Below are 23,683 nucleotides of genomic sequence, written 5' to 3'. Positions count from 1 at the left end.
CCCTGAATTCCTACAGTCTACTATTGCAGTGATCCCCAAACCAAAAAGAGATCCTCTAGACATTAAAAATTTTAGACCTCGTTACTCAACCTTGACTACAAGCTATTTACATCAATCTTAGTTTCAAGATTAAATGGGGTACTAGGCCCACTAATCCATAGAGACCAAGTGGGGTTCATCCCACAACGCCAGGCCCCTGACAATGTCAGAAAAGTCGTGGACCTTCTCCATGTCGCAGCTTCCAAAAAGCTCCCCTTAGCCCTGGTCTCGCTCGACATGGAGAAGGCCTTCGACACAATAGATTGGCCGTATATGCTACAGGCTCTTCAGAAAGCGGGTATAGGAGGTTCTTACCTGCAAGCCATTCAAACCCTGTATTCCACCCCCTCAGCTCAATTAAAGCTCCCCTCCAACATGCCAACTACAATTCCCATCCAAAGGGGAACGCGACAGGGCTGCCCCCTGTCGCCTGCCATCTTCGCCCTGACTATAGAGCCGTTGGCAGCCAAGATACAAGCCACAACCGATATCCGAGGTATAACAGTTGCTGGAACGGAGTACAAGGCCAATCTGTTCGCAGATGACCTGCTTCTTACTTTGACATCTCCCCACACATCCCTGCCTAACTTAATTGACCTAATGAAGAGATTTGGCAAGGTCTCTGGCCTCTCTCTTAATATTTCAAAGTCTGAGGTGCTTTTTGCTAACTTAACTAAAACACAGGCTACTGCTATCACTACCTCCTTAGGGCTATCACTCCAAAATAAATACATTACCTACCTTGGAGTCAAAATCTCCACCAACCCTAAAGAACTCTTCAACTTAAATTATAAACCAATGCTGGCCTCTCTAAAGCAAGATTTATTAAAATGGAACCTACCCACCCTTTCCTGGACTGGCAGAATCCAAGCAGTTAGAATGACCTTGCTTCCTCGCCTACTCTACCTGTTCAGGACGCTACCAGTTCTGGTAACCAAAACCTCCCTTAAAGATCTACAACTCTCCATTTTCAAGTTTATAACAAACAATAAGCGAGCTAGGATAAATCAAAAAATAATGTATATGAATAGAAGCAGAGGAGGAATGGGAGTACCAGACCTATTCAGCTATTACCGAGCTGCGCAGATAGCACAAGTAGCCCAGATACATGCTGAGCATAATCCACCCCTCTGGGCAGAAATAGAGAATGGCCTCCTGCAACCACTCACATTCCCTGCTCTCCAATGGTCGCCGCGTACATCCCCAACCAAATACCAAAAAATCTCACCACTCACAGCTCACTCCTTAATCATCTGGAACAGACTTAAACTCCAAAAAGGTCTGCAGTCAAACCCCTCCCCCCTCCAGATGCCTCTGATAGGCAACCCTAATTTTCCTCCTGGTCTGGAACAAGGGGCGTTTAGATGGTGGACAGAAAGAGGGTATGTAACTCTTAAAAACTTCTTAATAAACGATAAAACGCCCACCTGGGAACAATTCAAAAACATCACCGCTTTCCCACCCTCTGAATTCTTTCATGCTATACAAATCTTCCACTTCATAAAATCATTATGTCCTAACAACATAGCATTTCCCCCCAGGACTACCTATGAAGCATGGTGTGCTCTACACCCATTAGAAGGAGGCCTTATCTCATATATATACTCCCAAATCTCACAACCAACAGAATTCATGAAAACTCGAACAATGCTGCAGTGGGAGAGAGATCTGGGTACCACACTAACTCCTAAACGTTGGTCCAAATGTTGCCTAACCCTCACAAAAGGTAGTAGCTACTTTTCTCATATTGAGACCAACTATAAAATATTACACAGAACTTGTATAACCCCCACCAAAATGCACGCAATCTCGCAGACCAACACACACCTGTGTTTCAGAGGATGCGGCCTACCAGGGACCATTGCCCATATATGGTGGTTCTGCCCAATTGTCAAGAGATACTGGGACCAAGTTACTTCCACCCTAAGTACGGCCCTAGAAAAATCTCTCTCACCAGACCCCCTACTTCTACTACTGGGAGACAAGCCACCGGGTTGGAACTTCCCCCAACATAGGCTCTCCCAACATATAGCTAAAGCCGCAAGAATACACATAGCTCACCAATGGAGGCAAACAACACTGTCAATGGATCTTACAGATCATATTATTAGTGACATCCTAATCTCGGAACGAACTCTAGCCATAATTAATGACAATACACTTGCCTTCACCAGGACTTGGCAGCCCTGGCTCTCTTGCTCTCATACTCTGGGTCTTCGCTCCTGTGCCCTTTCTTTTTGACCTCTAGATATACTACTGCAGAGACACCCTGTCCTACTCCTGAATACAATTACAAATGTATCGATTGTATGCAACCAACCAACTGTACTTTCCTGTGTACCGCTATTAATGCCATGACCAAATTGTACCAATACCCATTCTATATTGTTTATGTACTGTACTGCCCTATGTTAAGGGCTTTCTGAAATGCGAATTTGCAATCATCTGCTTATTTCAATAAAAACCTTTGAAACTAAAGTTCCTATGATCGCAAGGTCAGATCAAAGTTCAAAAGCCACATGCAATTGAATAGCAGCCAAAAGCACCTGCAGGGAGAGCCAATAGCATTTGAAATAAGTCACATGTTGTAACCACCAAAGGGACAGAGCCAGGGCTGTATTTAGGGTTTGGGCTCCCCTAGGCACCCCAAACCTATAACGCCCCCCCTCCCCCCCAGAAGGAAATTGGCGCCACTGCAAAAAAATGGGCGTGGCCACAATGCAATGGGCGTTTCCATAACATACAGTGGGTGTGACCAATTAAAATTTCCTAGTAAGAGTGCAACCCAAAGTCGGGGGGGGGGGGGGTTCTCCCCAGATATGAGTAAAGTGACCCTAAAAAAGCAAGTAGGATATGTCCCCCCCCTCCCCCAAAAGAAAAAAACAACAACACACATTAGTCAGTGTTCTCTTGCACAAAATAGTGGTAGGTATTAGATTGTGAGCTACTCTGAAAAAAGTCAGTAACATGACTATGTTCTCTGCTAAGTGCTGCAGAAGATGCCGATGCTATATAAATACATAATAATATGGTAGGACATTAGACTATGGCAGGATTAGATTGTGAGCTCCTCAGAGGACAGTCAGTGACATAACTACGTACTCTGTGAAGTACTGCTGAAGATAGCAGTACAATATAGTACAGTAGTATGGCAGCACGGTGGCGTAGTGGTTAGCGCTCTCGCCTTGCAGCGCTGGGTTCCCGGTTCGAATCCCAGCCAGGTCAACAACTGCAAGGAGTTTGTATGTTCTCCCAGTGTCTATGTGGGTTTCCTCCAGGCACTCCGGTTTCCTCCCACATCCCAATAACATCCGATACGGATAAGTTAATTGGCTTCCCCCTAAAAATTGGCCCTAGACTACGATACATACATACACATATGACTATGGTAGGGATTAGATTGTGAGCCCCTCTGAGAGACAGTTAGTGACAAGGAAATACATACTCTGTACAGCGCTGTGTAATATGTTGGTGCTATATAAATATAGTAGAAGTACAGTATAAGTAGCCAGGCCTATAGGTGTCCCCAGTATAGATAACCAGGTCTATATGTATCCCCAGTTTAGGTAGTAGTTAGGGGCGTAACTAGAAATCACTGGGCCCCCCTTGCGAAAATTTGGATGCCCCCCCCCCCCCATAGGTGCCAAATAATCGTAATGGTGCAGCGTTTCACCATAAAATAATCGCAATGTGTGTAGCATTTCAGCAGAAAATAATCGCAACGTGGGCAGCATAACACTATACAAAAATCACAATGTATGCAGCATTTCAGCAGAAAATAATCATACAGTGGGCAGCATTTCACCAGAAAATAATAGCAACATGGGCAGCATTTCACCAGCAAATAATTACAATGTGGGCAACATTTCAGCAGAAAATAATCGTAAAGTGGGCAGCATAACACCAGAAAATAATCGCAATATGTGCAGCATTTCAGAAAAAAATAATCGTACAGTGGAGAGTATTTTATTACAAAATAATCGCAACGTGGGCAGCATTTCATCAGAAAATAATCACAATGTGTGCAGCATTTCACCAGAAAATAATTGCAAAGTGGGCAGCATTTCAACAGAAAATAATCCTAATGTGTGCAGCATTTCAGCAGAAAATAATCCTACAGTGGGCAGCATTTCAGCAGAAAATAATCACAATGTTGGGCATCATTTCACCATAAAATAATCACAACGTGGGCAGCATTTCAACAGAAAATAATTGAACAGTGGGCAGCATTTCAGCAGAAAATAGGTGTCCCCAGTTTCGGTAGTAGGTCTATAGGTGACCATCACTTTAGGTAGTAGGTCTATAGGTGTCCCCCAGTTTAGGTAGCCTGGAAGTGGGAGCGAGCACACACAGCAGTGGGGAAGGGGGGAAGGGACTCCCGCTCCACCTTCCAAGCTTTTCCCTCAGTGCAGAGTGGCAGCGGCCGGCGAACATCTTGCCTATTCCAGGCGCCGGAGGATGTTCTGCATGCCGCCTGGTCTAGATACGTCCCTGACTAGACCACGCCAGCGGCATGCAAAGTTTAGGCTCACTTTCCTGGGCAGCCGCTGCCACTTTGCTGGGGGGGGGCGAGTTCCCCTCCGTGTGTGTGGGCTCTGCCGTTCCCCTAAAAAAAATTTCTAATAAAAATTTTAAAAGAAAAAAAATACATGGGCAATAGGTGGCGCGCCCCCCCCCCCCCCCCAAGGGGCCGCCCATGGCACCGGCCAGCGAGTGCCTCTGAAGAGATACGGGCCTGGACAGAGCACTCAGATTATACCTGCGGTGCTCTGCAGTTACAGGTGGATATGGGCCTGCATGCTCTGTTTGTTACCGTCCACTGAGAATAGTTCCATGGGCAGCTGTTCAGAGAGTGATCTGGATGGATGTATCATTACACTCCTACATTACTGTGTTGGCTGCCCACGTATGGCCATTGACAATCTATTCAGCTTGTCTGATAGATCCACAAGAGCAGATTTGTCTGCGCTCATCAACTGTTAGGTCCACTGTACTGACATGGATGCATGGGCCAGTGGGTGAAGCTTACGCATTTCCCCCACACCATGTGGGCTTCTTCAAGGCTAGTGAGGTGAGAGTTCTGTCCCTGTTTTTGAGTTAGTCCAGCCTTCCTCATACATATTAATGAGACAAGACAATAATCTGTTTAAAGCTCAACTGTAGTGAGAGTATGAAGGCTGCCATATTTATTTCCTTTTGAACAATGCCAGTTGCCTGGCAGCCCTGGTGATCTATTCGACTGCAGTAGTTAGTATATGAATCACACCAGAAAAAAAGCATGCAGCTAATTTTGTCACATTTGACAATAATGTCAGAAACACCCAATATGCTGCATTCCTGGTTATGTGTTGCATGCAGATCATGTATTTCTGACATTATTGTCAGATCTGACAAGATGAGTTGCATGCTTGTTTCTGGTGTTATTTAGACGCTACTGCAGCCATCTAGATGAGTAGGGCAGCCAGGCAACTGGTATTGTTTAAAAGGAAATAAATATGGCAGCCTCCATATACTTCTCAAATCAAATCAAATCGCTTTATTGGCATGACCAAGATTCATTACAGGTATTGCCAAAGCAAGGGGAAATAGGGGGCATGGAAGGGGGTGGGGTAGGGGGACAATGGCTAAGCAGTCTGTGGACACTTTTTTTTTTTTTTAGGTTTACAGTTCTGTTATGCTCCTCTCAGTCTGTGGCATGCTGTGACATAGTGTGCAGCGATTGTCACTGTGGATTCCTCTTCTCCTAGTAGGATATATGTATAGTTCCAACAATTTCTTAAAATAAGTGTCCCTGGTTGCAGTATATTTGGGACAGTGCAGCAGGAAGTGGCTTTCATCCTCAAGGGTCTTCTGCTCACAGTGTTGGCAAAGTCTCTCCTCCCTGGGTTTGTACGTCTGTCTGTGTCTCCCAGACTCTATTTCGAGCTTGTGAGCACTCAATCCGTAGACACTCAGGATTTTCCTCTCTTGAGAGTTTTGCAGCTTTTCCAGGTATGGGGCCATTTTATATTCTCTTTGTAGAGACTGGTATATGGCTAGCTTTTGTGACTGTTTTATTTCACTCCTCCATTTTTCCACATAGTCTTCTTTGCTCTTAGCTGTGGTGTGTTTTATCTGGACTTTTGTTATGACCTGTGGGTCGGAGGTTGGAGGGAGTATAGAGCTGACCACGACTTTCAGTGCACACGTCTTTTCTTGGTCTTCATTGTGCAGCATGGCTTTGTAGTGGGGTGAGTCGGGGCTGCTGCTCTGTAGGTGGGCCCAGAAGGACAACACTCTCTTCTGTATCTCAAGCAGTAATGGGAATCTCCCCAGCTCAGCTCGTCAGGCATTGTTTGAGGTACTCCGATGGACATGGAGAAGGTGTTTGCAAAACTCAAGGTGGAATATTTCTGTTGGGCTGGATTCCCATTTTGATTGGTCTGGGTAGGTGGTGGGGCCCCATACTTCACTTCCATACAGTAGGATTGGGGTGATGACACTGTCAAAAACCTTCAGCCAGACCTTTACTGGTGGTTTGAGGTGGTACAGTTCTTTCCTGATGGCATAGAACGTTTGGCATGCTTTGGCTTTTAGGGCCTCCATGGCTGACTTAAGGCTTCCTGATTGGTTGATTTCCAGACCAAGGTAGGTATATTTATCGGTTCTGCTGATTTCACAGTCATTGAGTATAAAGGATGGGCTCTGGGCTGACCTGTTTTTCCTCTGGAACACCATGGTTTTGGTTTTCTTTAGATTAATGGGGAGTGCCCATGTTGTGCTAAATTTCTCCAGGGTTTCTAGGCTGTCTTGTAGACCTTCTTTAGTTGGTGATAGCAGTAAGAGGTCATCTGCATACAGTAAGAATTTCACTGTTGTGTCATGCAGGGTGAGTCCTGGTGCTGATGAAGCCTCTAGGGCTGAGGCTAATTTGTTGATGTATATGTTGAAAAGTGTTGGACTCAGGCTGCAACCCTGTCTTACCCCCCGACCCTGGAGGAAAAAAGGTGTTCTTTTCCCATTTACTTTCACACTGCACTTGTTCCCAGTGTATGAGCTCTTTATGACATCATATGTTTTCCCTCCTACTCCGCTCTCTAGGAGTCTCAGGAACAAACCTGGATGCCACACTGAGTCAAAAGCCTTTTTAAAGTCCACAAAGCTGGCAAATATTTTTCCCTTTCTTCGTCTGTGTACATGGTGCTTGATAAGGGTGTGCAGGGTGTAGATGTGGTCGGTGGTGCGACGGTTTGGCATAAAACCTGCTTGGCTCTTACTGATAACATTGAGCTGTGTGAGAAAGGTGAGGATTCTCTTATTCAGGATGCTGTTGAACAGTTTTCCCAGTGTGCTGCTCACACAGATGCCTCTGTAGTTGGCTGGGTCATAGCGATCTCCACTCTTGTAAATAGGAGTTATGAGTCCTTCATTCCAGACTTCAGGGAAGTAACCGGCGTACAGGACCAGGTTGACTAGTTTGCATACTGCAGCATGGATTTCTGGGGTGCCAGATCTGATCATTTCTGATAGGATTCCATCTGTGCCACTAGCTTGTTTGCCTTTCATGGATTGTATCTTCTCTTTTATTTCCTCCAGTGTGAAAGGTGTGTCAAGTGGGTTTTGAAAATCTTTCACCTTCTCCTCCAGGTTCTTTTATAGGAATGTCTCTGTATAGGTCTTTGAAGTATTGTAGCCAGACTTGGCCATTTTGGATATGCTGATTATTTTGTTTGGGTTTTTTGCCAATTTGTTTCCAGGTCTCCCAAAAGGAGTTGTCTTGCAGGGATTCTTCAAGCCGTTCGAGTCGATTTTGGATGTGATTTTGTTTTTTCTTTTTAATGGTCGCTTTATATTGACGTTGTGCGGCGTCATGTGCTGTCCTCAATTCTATGTTGTTTGGATGTCTGTGTTTTTTGTTTGATATGGCTCGTAGGTTGTTTCTTAGTGACTTGCATTCACTGTCGAACCATTTGTTTGAGTTTTTCTTTGATGGTCTCTTTTGGGCAGTCCTTCTTATGTTGGCCATTTCTGCAATGGTGTGTAATATCTGGTTGAAGTACTTTGCTGCTTGCTGCACACCTTGTTGATCAGGGTTGTAGGTATATGTTTGATAGTCCAGAAGTAGCTGTATTGCTTCTGGTCTGTTGAGTCTCCTTGTACTTTATGGTTGATTCTCTGGACCATTTAAAAGTGGGTGGTAGGTTACACAGGCTTCCTGGATGTTGTTGTACAGAGGGTTTGCTTGAGGAATTGATGTATAGTAGGATTTGGTTGTGGTCTGACAGGTGTGATTGTGGGGTGACTATGAGAGCACGGATGCTTGCAGGGTCCATGTCACTGATGGCATAGTCCACCACACTACTACCTACATGGGAGTTCAGTGTGTATCTCCCTAGAGAGTCCCCCTTGGTTCGGCCATTAAGGATGTGAAGTCCTAGACCTTTGCAGAGGTTCAGCAGTTGTTTCCCATACTTATTGACTGTGCTGTCATAGCTGTTTCTATCTTTCTGTATGGTTTCAGGGTACTGGGTCTCAGGTCCAAATATATGGAAATTGCCTTCTGAGGTGAGGTAGTCTTTTTCTGTTCCTGTTCTGGCATTTAGGTCACCATAGATAAGTATTTTCCCCAAGGTTTGGAAGTGAGCAGCTTCCCTTTGTAGGACTTGGTAGCTCTCTGGATTAGAGTACGGTGATTCTGCTGGTGCAATATATGCTGCACAGAGGTAAATGTCAGTCTGAGAAGAGATGATGGGGCTGCTTAACTTTAACCAGATGTGGCTCTTCCCTCTCTTCACTGGTTTGATGTATTCTTGGAGCTCCTCCTTATACCAGATTATAATCCCTCCTGAGCAGCGGCCCTGCTTGATATGTTTGTGTTTCTGGGCTGCGACAGTGAATTCCCGATAACCAATGGGTACTGATCAGGGCTGAGCTCTCGGATTCCGAATTTCGAGTTTGCCATCGGAATTTGGCAGCTCCGAGTAAGCACTCGAAACTCGAAAATTCTGCAATTCCGAGTACCGAATTCGTGTTTACATTGAAGTCAATTGTGCTAAATTCCGTGGTGAATTGTGAAGCCCCCTTACATGCTATCATCACCAAATTTGGCATGTATATTAAGCAGATGAGTAGGAACCTGGTAAAAAATTTTTTTTGTGAAAAGAGCTTATAGTTTTTGAAATAAACGATTTTAAAGTTTCATAGGAAAAATGATTTTTAAACTGTGTAAAATGACACTGCTGCAGAGCAGGTTACTGCATTCCGAGTTCTGTATACATATTGTATACATTTCATGAAAACAGACAGCGTGGGGTCTCCCCTCCCAAGCCTCCTTAACCCCTTGTCCCCCATGCAGGCTGGGATAGCCAGAATGCGGAGCCCCGGCCACGTGGTGCTTCGCACCCTGAGCTATACCAGCCTGCATGGTCCATGGTATGGGGGGGCTCTGGAGGAGAGGGGCGGCCAACCTCCCCCTCTCCCCCAGAGCCCTTGTCCAATCCATGGACAAGGGGCTCTTCCCCACCTCCGGTGCCCCAGGAGGAGGTGGGGGCCGCCGACGTCCTGGGGGGTTCATGGTGCCATCCGGGGTTCCCCTTTAACAAGCGGACCCCGGAAGCCGCCCCCTCCCCAGGAGAAATGAGTATAGGGGTACACGGTACCCCTTACCCATTTCAGCAGAGTTAAAAAAAGAAATAAAAACACGACAACGAAAAAAGTCCTTTATTGTTCTAAATTAACCAGGGATACTTACCTTGGGATAATCTCACGCCAGTAACCTCAGGAGTGGTCCCACGCCAGTATCCTCTTATGACATCTCACCACCCTCCCACACTGACGAACTCCCACCACTGAATGGTCAGAGTCAGCCTCTGCATCTGTATAGCAGAGGCTGAGAACACGAAAATGTTGCCTTTAAAACAAGAAATTTCGGCAAACAGCGATGCAATCAAAATGGCCACTGGGAAATCCCCGATCGCTGGAGGCCACACTAGAGTGGCGAAACCAGTGATTTTTCACATAGATGGTGGGTCCAGGTGACCAGAGCAGGAGGTGCCCTAATCCCCTGGACCCACCCATTCATGTGAAATAACGCGTATTCTGACACTCTGAGGTGGCCTCCGGGGAACGGGGATTCCCCAGCAGCCATTTTGTTTATGACACTGTTTGCCGAAAATTCTTGTTTTAGCAAACAATTTTCGTGTTTCTAGTTTATGCAATACAGATTGCAGAGGCTGTCTACAGCCATTCATCCCCAGGAGTTCTGCAGGATCGGTAGGTGCGCGGGACCTCCTAAGAGAATAGAGGGGGGCACAGCGCAGGAAGGTGGGAAAGTGGGCACAGAGCGGCGGGGAGGGGGGGAGCCTCCCCTCCCTCACCTAGGTCCCCCCCTTGCGCACTCCCCCCCACCTCCAGAATTTCAGCCAGCCAGCGGAACGGCTTACCGAGAGCGATAGCTCTGTGTGCCGCTGGTCTGGTATTCTGCACTGACACTGTCCAATCACGCTCTCGCAGTACTTCCTGTGAGAGCGTAATTGGACAATGCAATGCAGGAGACCAGACCAGCAGCGGCACACAGAGCTCTTCTCTCGGTAAGTGATACCCGCTCGCTGCCGCTGCTGGCTGCAATTTTGGAGGGGGAGCACGGAAGGTTGACTCTAGGTGAGGGAGGGGGGAAGGCTTCCACTCCTCCCCGCCACTCTGTGCCCACTGCCCCCCCTTACAGCATGGGGGCCCCCACTAACTGGTGACCTGCCTACCTAAACTGGGGACACCTATAGACCTGGGTATATCTATACTGGGGACACCTATATACCTGCCTACCTAAACTTGGAAACTTGGCAGCGAGCGGGAATCACTTACCGAGAGAAGAGCTCTGTGTGCCGCTGCTGGTCTGGTCTCCTGCATTCCATTGTCCAATTACGCTCTCACAGGAAGTACTGCGAGAGCGTGATTGGACAGTGTCAGTGCAGAATACCAGACCAGCGGCACACAGAGCTATCGCTCTCGGTAAGCCGTTCTGCTGGCTGGCTGGAATTCTGGAGGTGGGGGAGGAGTGCGCAAGGGGGTGCCCTAGGTGAGGGAGGGGAGGCTTCACCCCCTCCCCGCCGCTCTGTGCCCACTTTCCCACCTTCCTGCGCTGTGCCCCCCTCTATTCTCTTAGGAGGTCCCGCGCACCTGCCGATCCTGCAGAACTCCTGGGGATGAATGGCTGTAGCCAGCCTCTGCAATCTGTATTGCATAAGCTAGAAACACGAAAATTGTTTGCTAAAACAAGAATTTTCGGCAAACAGTGTCATAAACAAAATGGCTGCTGGGGAATCCCCGTTCCCCGGAGGCCACCTCAGAGTGTCAGAATACGCGTTATTTCACATGAATGGGTGGGTCCAGGGGATTAGGGCACCTCCTGCTCTGGTCACCTGGACCCACCATCTATGTGAAAAATCACTGGTTTCGCCACTCTAGTGTGGCCTCCAGCGATCGGGGATTTCCCAGTGGCCATTTTGATTGCATCACTGTTTGCCGAAATTTCTTGTTTTAAAGGCAAAATTTTCGTGTTCTCAGCCTCTGCTATACAGATGCAGAGGCTGACTGTGACCATTCAGTGGTGGGAGTTCGCCAGTGTGGGAGGGAGGTGGGATGTCATAAGAGGATACTGGCGTGGGACCACTCCTGAGGTTACTGGCGTGAGATTATTGCAAGGTAAGTATCCCTGGTTAATTTAGAACAATAAAGGACTTTTTTCGTTGTCGTGTTTTTATTTCTTTTTTTAACTCTGCTGAAATGGGTAAGGGGTACCGTGTACCCCTATACTCATTTCTCCTGGGGAGGGGGCGGCTTCCGGGGTCCGCTTGTTAAAGGGGAACCCCGGATGGCACCATGAACCCCCCAGGACGTCGGCGGCCCCCACCTCCTCCTGGGGCACCGGAGGTGGGGAAGAGCCCCTTGTCCATGGATTGGACAAGGGCTCTGGGGGAGAGGGGGAGGTTGGCCGCCCCTCTCCTCCAGAGCCCCCCCCATACCATGGACCATGCGGGCTGGTATAGCTCAGGGTGCGAAGCCCCACGTGGCCGGGACTCCGCATTCTGGCTATCCCAGCCTGCATGGGGGACAAGGGGTTAAGGAGGCTTGGGAGGGGGGACCCCACGCTGTCTGTTTTCATGAAATGTATACAATATGTATACAGAACTCGGAATGCAGTAACCTGCTCTGCAACAGTGTCATTTTACACAGTTTAAAAAACATTTTTCTTATGAAACTTTGAAATCAATTTGCTCAAAAACTATAAGCTCTTTTCACAAATTTTTTTTTTTACCATGTTCCTACTCATCTGCTTAACATACCTGCCAAATTTGGTGATGATAGCATGTACGGGGGCTTTACAATTAACCGCAGAAGTTAACACTATTTAATTCAATAGAAATGCACTCGGAACACGAAAATTCGGAACACGAAACTCGGTTTTCGCATGCGGTACACGAAATTTCGCCGAAATCGGAATTCAGCTGTTCCGATCAGCCCTAGTACTGATGACTCGTCCTCTGTCTGGGTCCATGTCTCTAAGAGGATCTGTATGTCCACCTTTCTTAGTCTTTCTTCAAAGTCTGGGTCGTTTATTTTGGTTCCAAAAGCTGAAGCATTCAAGCCTTGAATATTCCAGCTGCTAATTATGAGGGGTTTCATATTGTTTGGTTTTGTTTACCTTGTAATGAGCTGTTTATAGGGCAGTCAGTTTTCCACAGTCCATCCTTCAGCATATTGTGTGTGGCAAGAAGCAGTTTCCTTAGTTCTTCTGCCATGTCAGTGCTCTGTGGTGTTATCTCAGTTGTAGGTGTTGTGGTGGCTGGGTTCCTCCTTTGTTGCCATCTCAAGGGATTCACATTTTGGTTTACAGAGCGATTTATGTTATGCCTTTTGGGGGTAGTCTGACTTGGGTTGGCTGGTACTACAGCTATCTGGTGTCTGGGCGTCAGGGGCCTGTTAAGCACCAGGTCTTTAAACTCTTTTGCCAGCAGGCTCACTCCTCGCTTATCGAGGTGTTTATTGTCATATAGATGCTGATCTGATATAGAGAAATGTTCTGCCAGTTGTAGGTTTGCTGATGGGCTGATTTTGGTAGTCAGCTGCTTATTTATTTTCTGGATTGTCTGGGGAGAGATGTCTTTTCTTGGTAGCAATTTAGACAAAATGATTTTGGAGCTAGGGAATTGTTTTTCTGTGGCCATTATTAAGGAGGACAGTTTGTCTGCAATGAGGTCTTGTCTATTGTCCAGGTTGTTTGTCCCTGTATGTATGATGATATGCTTAGGGGCAGTGAAGTTTGGCTTGTTTATGACCTCTGCTGCTTTTTCAATTGTTGGGCAGGGTATTGTTTTAACATGTTTCCCAGGAAAAAGACGTCTTGTATTGATGTATTTCCCATTAGAATCAATTATCAGTGCTATGTCAAAGCTTGGTCTCTTTGGCTGGAGTCTCTCTGCAGAGGTGTTATTGCTGTCCTTTGAACTTTGAGATGTCTTTTCCGTTAGCTTTGTTTCATGGTCCTGTGAACTTGAAATGGAGATCTCTTGATTTGTTTCTCTGGGGTGTGTTTGTGGAGCCGTTTCCCTGGGCTGGATGTTTATTTGTTTAAGGCTTGCAATCTCTTGTTTAAGCTGATTGTTTTCAGCTTGCAGTCTTTCACTTGCATTTTTGAGTGACTTCAAATCTGTTTTTAGTTGGTTAATTGTAATTTCATTGTCACTTTTGTTTTTTGTAATCTGCTCTCTGAAAAGGTGAACGTCTCTTTCCAATTCAGATAAACTGTCTTTGAGGGTGTCTTGTGTGGGATGTGATGTTTTCACACCAGATGCAGCTTTGCCTCTGGAGGATGGTTTGGTACTTTTATTTCCACTGTTAAGGCAGCCATACACTGGTCGATGTGCCATCAGATCGACCAGCTGACAGATCCCTATCTGATCGAATCTGATCAGATAGGGATCGTATGGCTGCCTTTACTGCAAACAGATTGTGAATCGATTTCAGCCTGAAACCGATCACAATCTGTTCAGCTGCTCCTGCCGCCTGTCCCCCCCCCCCCCCCCGTATACATTACCTGATGCGGGCTCCCGGGCGTCTTCTCTGCATCTTCTCAGCGCTGCACCCGCTCCATCCCGGCGCTTCCTGTGTCACTCCGTGACCAGGAAGTTCAAATAGAGCGCCCTCTATTTGAACTTCCTGGGTCACTGCAGTGACCCAGGAAGCGCCGGGATGGAGCGGGTGCAGCGCTGAGAAGATGCGGAGAAGACGCCCGGGAGCCCGCATCAGGTAATGTATTTTTCATCGGATCGGCCGCCGCTAGCGACGCGCACTTAACCGCGGGCGATCGAGGGTAATTTCCCGCACGGCGCGATCGACGGACCGATCCGATTTCGGGAGGAAATCGGATCGTCGGCGGCGTTTACCGCGAACGATTGGCAGCAGATTCGATCCCAGGATCGAATCTGCTGTCGAAACGGCCGGGAATCGGGCCAGTGTATGGCCACCTTTAATGGCATCAAGATGTGGCTGGTTTTCTATTTGACTTATTACTTGATTTTGCATGTGAGGATACAGCTTTTCAAACTCCTCCAGGTAGTGTTGTACACCTTGTATCAGGATTGTGCCATTGTGGTACACGCTAACAGTCAGCAAAACCGTCTCTGAGTCTTCATGATCCATAATTCTTATTTGTTTCCCTTTTGGTATACTTCCTAATTCAATGTTCTTGAATTGGTGGCAGATAGCATTATGCCAGGCCTCGGTTTCCTCTGTGTGGAATAACAGATCTGTTTTTATTCTGGGTTTAGATGAGAAGTCTGCATAAAGAGTCTCTGGGTTATCTTGAATTATTTTCTGTTTTTGAGCTTTCTTAGCTTTCTTGCTTTTGCTCTTGGGTGTGTAAACAATCTCCAGGGTGTCAGACAGAGACCCCCTGCTGGCTGTGCTGGGCTCATCTGTAACATGGCTAGTCTTTTGTTCTGCTGGTTTTAAGCTTTCCATTGTAAAATGGCTAAGTAAACTGTTCTTATTTCTATAGATAATGTAATATTTATCAGAATGCCCTTACCTCAAAGGACTCAGTTCTGCAGACTTGGCCGATTCTGGAGATGGTTTCTGCTGTTAGGATCTGTTGGTTGACAGGATTTGGTTTGCTGCTGCTGCTTGCTTTCCTTTGATTTTCTCTGCTTTTCCTCTGAGTGGTCCTCTGAGTGGTCCAGCTTGATAATCCTTTTTATTGTTTTTCCTTCTTTTCATTCAGATTTCATTCAGATTGTTTGCATTTTAAGCTTTAGTCTTCCATAGGTTGCTTCATTTTTCAGATTATTTCCCTTTAGTTGCTCATTACAAGGTAAGATTAGATGGGTTTTCAGGAGCTCATGCTTAGAGCTGTCCTTTAAGTTTAACTGGAACTGGGAAGGATCTGGTGGCTGCCATAGTTATGTCCTTTTAACCACCTAGGTCTATCTGGACGGATATAACGTCCAGATAGCCTGCACTGCTGCTGTGGCGCCGTGCATGCTCCTGCGCATGCTCCTGCGCACGCTCCTGCCGCCTTCTGCTGCCCCTGAGATCAGTGAATGGGAATACAGATCCCATTCATTGATCTGTGTCCCCCTAAGAAAAAACAACGGCTTTCTCTGAAAAGCCGCAATTTTTCTATGTCCCACGTCACCCCTTCAGTTCCTGTAAGTGAGAGCTCTCACCTACAGGATGAAAAATCAAAAAATCACTGGCCATCTTGTGGCCAAATAGTAAAACTACATATATATACATTTTCTTTAAAAAAAATAATTTATTGAATATAGATAGCCAGAGAGCCCTAACCCCCTGTATATGTAGCCAAGGGCACCCAGTTTATGTGGTGAGAGAGAGGTCACCCCTCACTGCAGAGTGTGCAGCGGAGGGGTGATGTAACTCACCTCTCACTGCCTCTGGGAAGTTGAGGGTTTGAGCTTCCTGGCGGTTCCTGCACTCCTTCTGAGATTAATATTGTGACACTCTGAGTGATCACTCAAGTCGGGGCAAAACCGGCCCTGCCCCTGACCTACATGCTTGTTCAAGGTCTATGGCTAAGAATATTAACTGCTTCCAGACCTTGGTAATTAAAATCAACGCCCTGTTTGAGAGCTGTTATCCCTGCTAGGGCGTGGATTTCATTGATCCCTGCTTTGTGCGCCTCTCGCTATCTCTGTTCTTACCTGATGTCCACGTCTCCTTACCCGCTCATTCTCCTGTCACGCTGACAGCAGAGCATCTGTGTATTGGGCAGGAGCCAGTTCCAGCCAGAGCTACCCGATCAGGAAAAGGTTAAAGACTGAGGCTCATCACCACTACCATGCGTTCTACATTGTTTAAAAGGAAATACAAATGGCAGCCTCCTTATCCCTCTCAGTTTAGGTCTGCTTTAACCCTTTTCCCAGTCTCTGCTTGCAGAGCTACTGGACACAACCCTTTAACTGCACTAGTAACCACCAGTTAAACCCTATTTTACTTGTCTCTGGTATAAAATTTATAAATAACAGATTTATCATCTTGTTTTTTTATGTATACCTTTTCCTTTTGCTGAACTCCTTGATTTAATGATGTCAAGGCAAAGCAGTCTCTTATATTAGGGATAGGGCACACCTAGAGCGCTTCTGAGCGCTTTTTAAAATGCTAGCGCTTTCAAAAGTGCTTGGCTGATGTTTCTCTATTTGAAATGCTCCAAAAATCACTAGGTATAAATAGAAAATCGCTAGGCACATGCCTAGAATCTCTTAGAAAAGTCACTTCTTAAAGCACTGAGCATTTGACAGGTATCACAGTATTATGAAAAAAAATCACTGTTTACACACCTTTAAGAAAAGTCGAGGAGTCGGAGCAATTTTGGGTACCTGGATTCGGAGTCTGTGGTTTCAGAAACTGAGGAATTGGATTCGGATGATTTTTGTACAGACTCCACATCCCTGCTTCTTAGGAGTGGAGTTTGTGGACAGCATTCAACAAACTCTACTGTGCGAGGTATTTACTATTTATCTTGGTAGTTACCACTGTTTTGCAGTTTCTGACTCATTCATAAGAATATTTGCTATGGAAGCAAAACTTTTTTAATATATTTTTGATCAGTAAATTACCTCTTGGATGGGATAAATTGGTCACCGCGGTTCCAAAAATTGACCTCTCCTGGTATCTAAACTAGGAGGTTTAAAAGTGATAATAAAGTGATGATAAATCTACTGTATAGTGCGAAAATAGCACCTCTCTGTGCAAATTACTTTACTTGTTCCACTATGTCTAGTCTATACATTCAATAGACATTTTTTACACCTCTGAAACTGTTATGTAGAGTAAGATATATTCTGATGTATTGGACAACAGTATATTTCATTCAATATTTTAAGTATTCTGACTTTTTACTGAAGTGCAAATAGATTTTGTTCGGTTTCAATGTAGACTATTAAACTGAAGCATTTTAGGATATTTAACATAATATATAAATGCTAAAGAAATAGATATATTTGATTAAGTTAAACTGTCTTAAAATGTATTCATCATTATTTACCTAATTCAAATTTTAATGTATCTGTGCTCACCCGTTTGTTAGTACAAAAAAAAGGCTTTTATATACTTCCGTTTTATTTTTCACTATCAGTGATTACGTTTGTTTTTGCTTTACCATGTAATGTGTAACCCTTTGGATGATGCTTTTTATATTTCAGTTGGTCCATCATTCAGAATCATGAAGACTTGGCCCTTCAGTATGCTGACGGTTCTGGGTTTTATATCACAGAAAAGGTAAACTCAAAATATCTACCTTCAGTTTAAAAAGCATTTTTTATATCCTTAGGAAACTAATGAATGATTCAAGGGGGATGTAAAAATGTTACATGCATTGTTAAAGCAATGCTATGGCTCCAATAGGTGAGGCCAAATAGCTTGGATACCGGAGATTCAGTATGTGCAGCTGTAGTACTGTAAGTGTGCTCCCTTGCTTTTTCCCTTTTAAAATACAAATCTGCTATCTGTGTCCTGGACATATTAGCTAAGGTGTCCTTACTAGTTGTAAAGCACAAGATTGCTGTATCTTTTGAAGAGTTGTGATTCTCTTCACTAGGACTGTGCAGTTTGCAGCTACATATTATTTTGGAGACACCATGTGCAATATAAGTAGCCTAACTAACGCTCGGCTCCCACTTGAACCGGATCTCTAATGGCTAGCCGTAGCGGACAATGAAGCAACTGTGTTCTATTGGAGTCTGAATACAGATGGGTTTTCACCATAGGCTTCTATGGAAAATGCAGTCAGTTTAGTCATGCTATATGTGATTAATGCACAAATGCTATATACAGTACTGTGCAAAAGCTTGAGGCAGGTGTGAAAAAAATGCTGTAAATAAAGAATGCTTTCAAAAATGGAAGTGTTAATCATTTATTTTCATTAATCAACAAAATGCAGTGGATGATCAAAAAAAAAATCTAAATCAAATCAATATTTGGTGTGGCCACCCTTTGTCTTCAAAGCAGCATCAATTCTTCTAGGTACTCTTGCACACAGTTTTTGAAGGAACTCGGCTGGTAGGTTGTTCCTGTTCTTGGAGAATTACCCACAGATCTTCAGTGGGTGTAGCCTTCCTCACATCCTTCTGACTCTTCATGTTATCCCAGACAAAGCGATCGTGGAGGTAGAATGTTAGAATGTAGAATGTTACAGAAGGTCTAAAAATTGATATACATTTATTTTATATTTTTGGCTATGTTCCTTTTAGTGCCTAATCACATGGTTCCAGAACTGCTGTTTGCCCTGCTGATTTATGAACTGTAATGTGCTTCCCTCATATTTATGCGCAACACTGGTTGTTGGGGTATATTATGTCACTTCTATTTTCCATTTTCCCTGCCCAGAACCTTCCCTTTCCTGACCCACACCTGTATTCCCCAAATTCCCTTCCTCCCCTTCATTCCTCATCCTTCCTACCCATTACCCCCCCCACCCCCCCTTGTTCCCCCTTCCTCTCCCTCCCTTGATTCACAAAGGTTAGTGAAGCAGCTGGCTCCACCAGGATTGGATGTCTGGGGATGCCCCCTGCCAGTGCTCTCTGCCACCTTAATGTTTTATGATGGGATGATTTTGTGCTTCCCAGCATGCTAGCTGCCCCCTTTAATGGGTCTGTGTCCGCATGCAGAAAATGCAAGGAGGAGGCATTGTTTATGCAGGTTGCTATGGCAGCTGCAAAGCGTTGTTCCCTTCCTCCGCACCATCCCTGAGTGGCCGGAGATGACTGCCCACCGCATGATGCTGCTCGCCCGGAGTGGTTGGGTAGCGTAGGCGGGTGGGATGGTTGGCATAGTGACATGTAGATGGATGCGACGTAATGGTTGCATCGACCGTTGCCACGGTTACGCTTGAAGTGAATGCGCCATAATCCTCGCATCCAGCTAAGCGGAAGTTATGCAGCGGGCCATACGTCATTGGGGGACAGAGTCTACAGCGATCAGTAATGGCTGCAAAAGCCGTGGCGCGAACTACAGAACCTATCTGGTTCAGACGCTTGGAAGAACAAAGAGAAATCGAGAGCCCGATATGGTGTAGTATTGTTAAGTTGGTTGTGGTTAAAAGCAAAATATTTAGATATACTCACAAACATGGGTTACCCATAGGCAACCACTTCAAGTGCAGGTGGGGAGTATTAGAACCTGACCCCACTCAGGTTTTTAAGATGTCGCTCTCTGTAGATAGGAAATGGGGTAGCACCCCTCCACCGAGGGTGGACTCAAGATTTCAGCAAGGCTTGGTGTACAGAGGCGCCAGAGTAGAATAAAAACGTTTAAAAACCGTCTAAAAAGAGGGGGATGTTCAGGTGGACTTACCTCCCTCAAAAATATAAAACTCAATTGAGTCACAATATATCAATACAAAAATATTTTATTGAACTCCACTTAGTGCAACGCGTTTCGCAGGTGTGGTCCTGCTCCATCAGGCAAACAGGAGTATAACTCAATGGGTCTAGATGCAGAAGGCGCTCACTTCTGCATCTAGACCCATTGAGTTATACTCCTGTTTGCCTGATGGAGCAGGACCACACCTGCGAAACGCGTTGCACTAAGTGGAGTTCAATAAAATATTTTTGTATTGATATATTGTGACTCAATTGAGTTTTATATTTTTGAGGGAGGTAAGTCCACCTGAACATCCCCCTCTTTTTAGACGGTTTTTAAACGTTTTTATTCTACTCTGGCGCCTCTGTACACCAAGCCTTGCTGATATCTGGTTCAGACGGAGGGAATGGCACTGCCTCCTCCAGCATGGATTGACACATGGAGGTGAGTAAGTACTGTACCAGGCATCATCCACTGACAGCATAACTACAAATATGATCTCAGCATGCATACATGAAATATGTGATTTAGAGGATGGCCCTGCTTTATGTGCATTACACCGTGAAAGGTGGTTTGGAACTTTGTTTACTTGATTGTTTACCTGGACAGTTACCTGTGATGTATGAGGGTAAGGGGGAGGGTTTTGCCTCTTGATTGTCATGGGTGGATACTGTCTCAATTAGGGCTGAACAATTTTCGGTTTTAAACCGAAAATCGTTTAAAGGTTAAGACTATCTTGAGATCGTCAGAGCTTCGGTTTTGCTGCGGTTTTCTCTGCTGTGCTGCATGTGTAAGTAAAACAGAGACATTCCCCCTGTAGATGCTGGAGAGGAGGCCAGTGAGGGGTTAACAAATCGGAACATGCCCCCTCCCTCTCCGAGTGAGAGCCAGGCTTGTGAATGGGGCAGACAGGGAAGGAGGGCTGGTCCCGCCCCTACCCCCCCCCCCCCCCCCGGAAGATGAAAAGAGCCGGAGACGCGCTGGCCGAGAGAGCCATTAACACAGCAATTAACTTCTGTCCGCTCTCTCTACCTGACGGGGGACAGTCTGCGACAACTACTGTTACTGGCTGCAGTTCACTCTCTGCCTGCCCCGTGTGAGCTGCCTGGCTGGGGGGTGATAGTGACTCTGACACTGAAAACATCACGCTGCTGCTGCTGGCTGGGGGGTGACCATGACTGACACTGAAAACGTCACCTCCCTGCTGCTGCTGCTGGCTGGACAGCTTCTAGCAATCACACAGCTATTACACTCATCTCCCCTGATCACTGATAGGTTACATGGGGAGTCACTGCTGTCATGTCACAGTACTGAGCAGAGTATAAATAGGAAGTCAGCTAGATATATGTAGAGGAATATATAATCATATTGCCCTACCTCTACATATATCTAGCTGACTTCCTATTTATACACTACTCAGTACTGTGGCATGACAGCAGTGACTCCCCGTGTAACCTTTCAGTGCTCAGGGGAGATGAGTGTAATAGCTGTGTGATTGCTAGAAGCTGTCCAGCCAGCAGCAGCAGGGAGGTGACGTTTTCAGTGTCAGTCACTGTCACCCCCCAGCCAGCAGCACACGGGACAGACAGAAAGGGGACCGCAGTTATAGTAGATGACGCAGACTGTCCCCTGTCAGGTAGAGAGCGACTGGATGGTCAGAGCGAACTGATCCATCGTTGTGTACCAAAAATCGTCTACAGAATCGAAATCGCAATTTCTGACAAAAATCGTGCAATTCAATCTTTTCCTAAAATCGTTCAGGCCTAGACCCAATGGTATATATGTTATGTGCACTTTGTGGTGGATTGTTTATCTGCACTTTCTGAAGAAGGGGACCCACCGTGGCCCCAAAACAATTGACAAATGTTTACGTGCTGATGAAGCAATAAGCAGAATTATTTGCATATTAAAGTTGGTGTGCTAGCCTGAACCTATACTGGACTGTTCATGTAATCATAGACACACTTGATGATGTTGAGATCAGGGCTCTCTGGGGGCCATACCATCACTTCTTCTTTACGCTGAAGATAGTTCTTAATGACTTTGGCTGTATGTTTGGGGTCGTTATCCTGCTGCAGAATAAATTTGGGGCCAATCATAGGTCTCCATGATTGTATTGCATTATGGATTAGTATCTGCCTGTATTTGGATTACTATCTACCTCAGCATTGAGAACACCATTAATCCTGACCAAATCTCCGACTCCATTTGCAGAAATGCAGCCCCAAAGTTCAAATAACCTCCACCATGCTTCACTTTTGCCTGTAGACACTCGTTATTGTATCACTCTCCAGGCCTTTGACGCACACACTGCCTTCTGCTACAGCCAAATATTGCAGATTTTGCCTCCTCAGCACTTGCTTCCATTTTTCTGCACCCCAGCTCCTATTTGTGGCTGCAACTCTTCTATGAAGACCATTTCTGGCTAGATTTCTCCGGACAGTAGATGGGTGTACCTGGGTCCCACTGGTTTCTGTGGGCAACGTTTCAGCAGAAAATAATAGTACAGTGGGCACTGGGCAGCATTTCACCTGCAAAAAAAAAAGAATTTACTCACCTGACAGAAGTCCCCTCACCTGGCCAGCCTCTGGCGCGCAGCTTCCTTGACGATCTTGCTGCTGCATATCTCCACCGCTGAATGGAATAGCAGGGCTTACGGGAAGATGGCGCCCAAAGCCCTGGACTAGAGAGACAAATTGTCTCCAGTACAGGGCTTCGGACGCCATCATGCCGTAGCCCTGCTCTGCCTGCCGGAAGACTATGCAGGCTGGAGCGGGGCTGCTGGCTATGACCATATGGCGCTTCTGCTCCAAATATAATCGGACGGTGGCCAGAGTCCCGAGGCCGGGATGACCTGCGACTAAAAGTGAGTCATTTCCCGGGACATAGCGCAGCCAGGGACCGGGGACCCCGAATCCGGGACGTGTCCTCCCGTCTAAAGTGGGACGTCTGGTCATCGTAGTTATAGCATCAGATACTTTGGGGCCCCTTCTTGTCTCTGGCCTTCCTGCTCTGCTGCCACTGTAGCACTGATTTTTTTCTACTCCGCACTCAGTCTTTCTGTACACTCCCGCATCCCGCATGGCTGTGCTTAGCAACCACCGCCCAGAGCGTATTAAGCATACGTCGTCTTGAATATTTTTCAAATACATGACTAGTACGCTCTCAACCGTGTCTGCTGTGGGCACAATGTATACATCCTGCTCCACCTGGAGCCGGATGGCGCTATTACCGTGAAGGGGTTGGTGGAGGAGTCTGTCACAAATCTTCAAATGTCTGATGATGTAAAACTTGTAGATTTTTGTTCCTCTATGGTATATTTGATGCGGCATTTGTGGCTGTCTTGGCCCAGAATGTAGTGCAAGTACAGGTGCCCCTGGCCCTGAAATCATTTAAAGATCCAGCACATCGAACTTTAAGGGCCTGAGCGCAGTAGTACGCAGTTGTGTCCGCTTTTCAGCATCTGTAACATTGATGTGTTTCGGAAAAGCGGACACAACTGCACACAACTGCGTTAGTGGGCTCAGGCCCTAATAGATAGCTTACCTCACCTGCCAGAAGCCATCCTATTATGCGCCATGCGATCCCCTATCCCTACAGAAACCGTGCACTTTGCTATTGTACACCAGAACAACACCTCTGTATAGTGCTAATCTCTTGCAGTGCTACTTGCAAGATCAAGCGCTATCCTGACTGGAAACACTGATGTCCTGACTAGAGCCGGTGTATGCATGTTTAGTGTTAAGCTGCATACACACTTTAAGATTAAGCAGAGGTAACAAAGCCACTC

The 23,683-nt window shown here is 46.0% G+C and overlaps 1 protein-coding gene and 1 long non-coding RNA gene across 4 annotated transcripts in view; one reads left to right on the top strand and one right to left on the bottom strand.

The window, feature by feature from the left end:
* Window positions 1-23,683, top strand: part of ELMO1 (engulfment and cell motility 1) — an 818,731-nt gene that overhangs the window by 266,955 nt on the left and 528,093 nt on the right. For all 3 annotated transcript variants that reach the window (XM_068236401.1, XM_068236400.1, XM_068236402.1), the window contains exon 4: window positions 17,736-17,811. In XM_068236401.1, coding sequence (XP_068092502.1) covers window positions 17,736-17,811 — 76 coding nt within the window. The remainder of the gene's footprint in view (window positions 1-17,735; window positions 17,812-23,683) is intronic.
* Window positions 18,430-23,683, bottom strand: part of LOC137518491 (uncharacterized) — a 46,514-nt gene continuing 41,260 nt past the window's right edge. The window contains exon 3 of the long non-coding RNA XR_011020834.1: window positions 18,430-18,665. This is a non-coding gene — a long non-coding RNA (uncharacterized lncRNA). The remainder of the gene's footprint in view (window positions 18,666-23,683) is intronic.

Source organism: Hyperolius riggenbachi, chromosome 5 (assembly GCF_040937935.1).
Source record: "Hyperolius riggenbachi isolate aHypRig1 chromosome 5, aHypRig1.pri, whole genome shotgun sequence".
Taxonomy (NCBI): domain Eukaryota; kingdom Metazoa; phylum Chordata; class Amphibia; order Anura; family Hyperoliidae; genus Hyperolius; species Hyperolius riggenbachi.
This window is presented reverse-complemented; position numbering and strand designations above follow the sequence as displayed.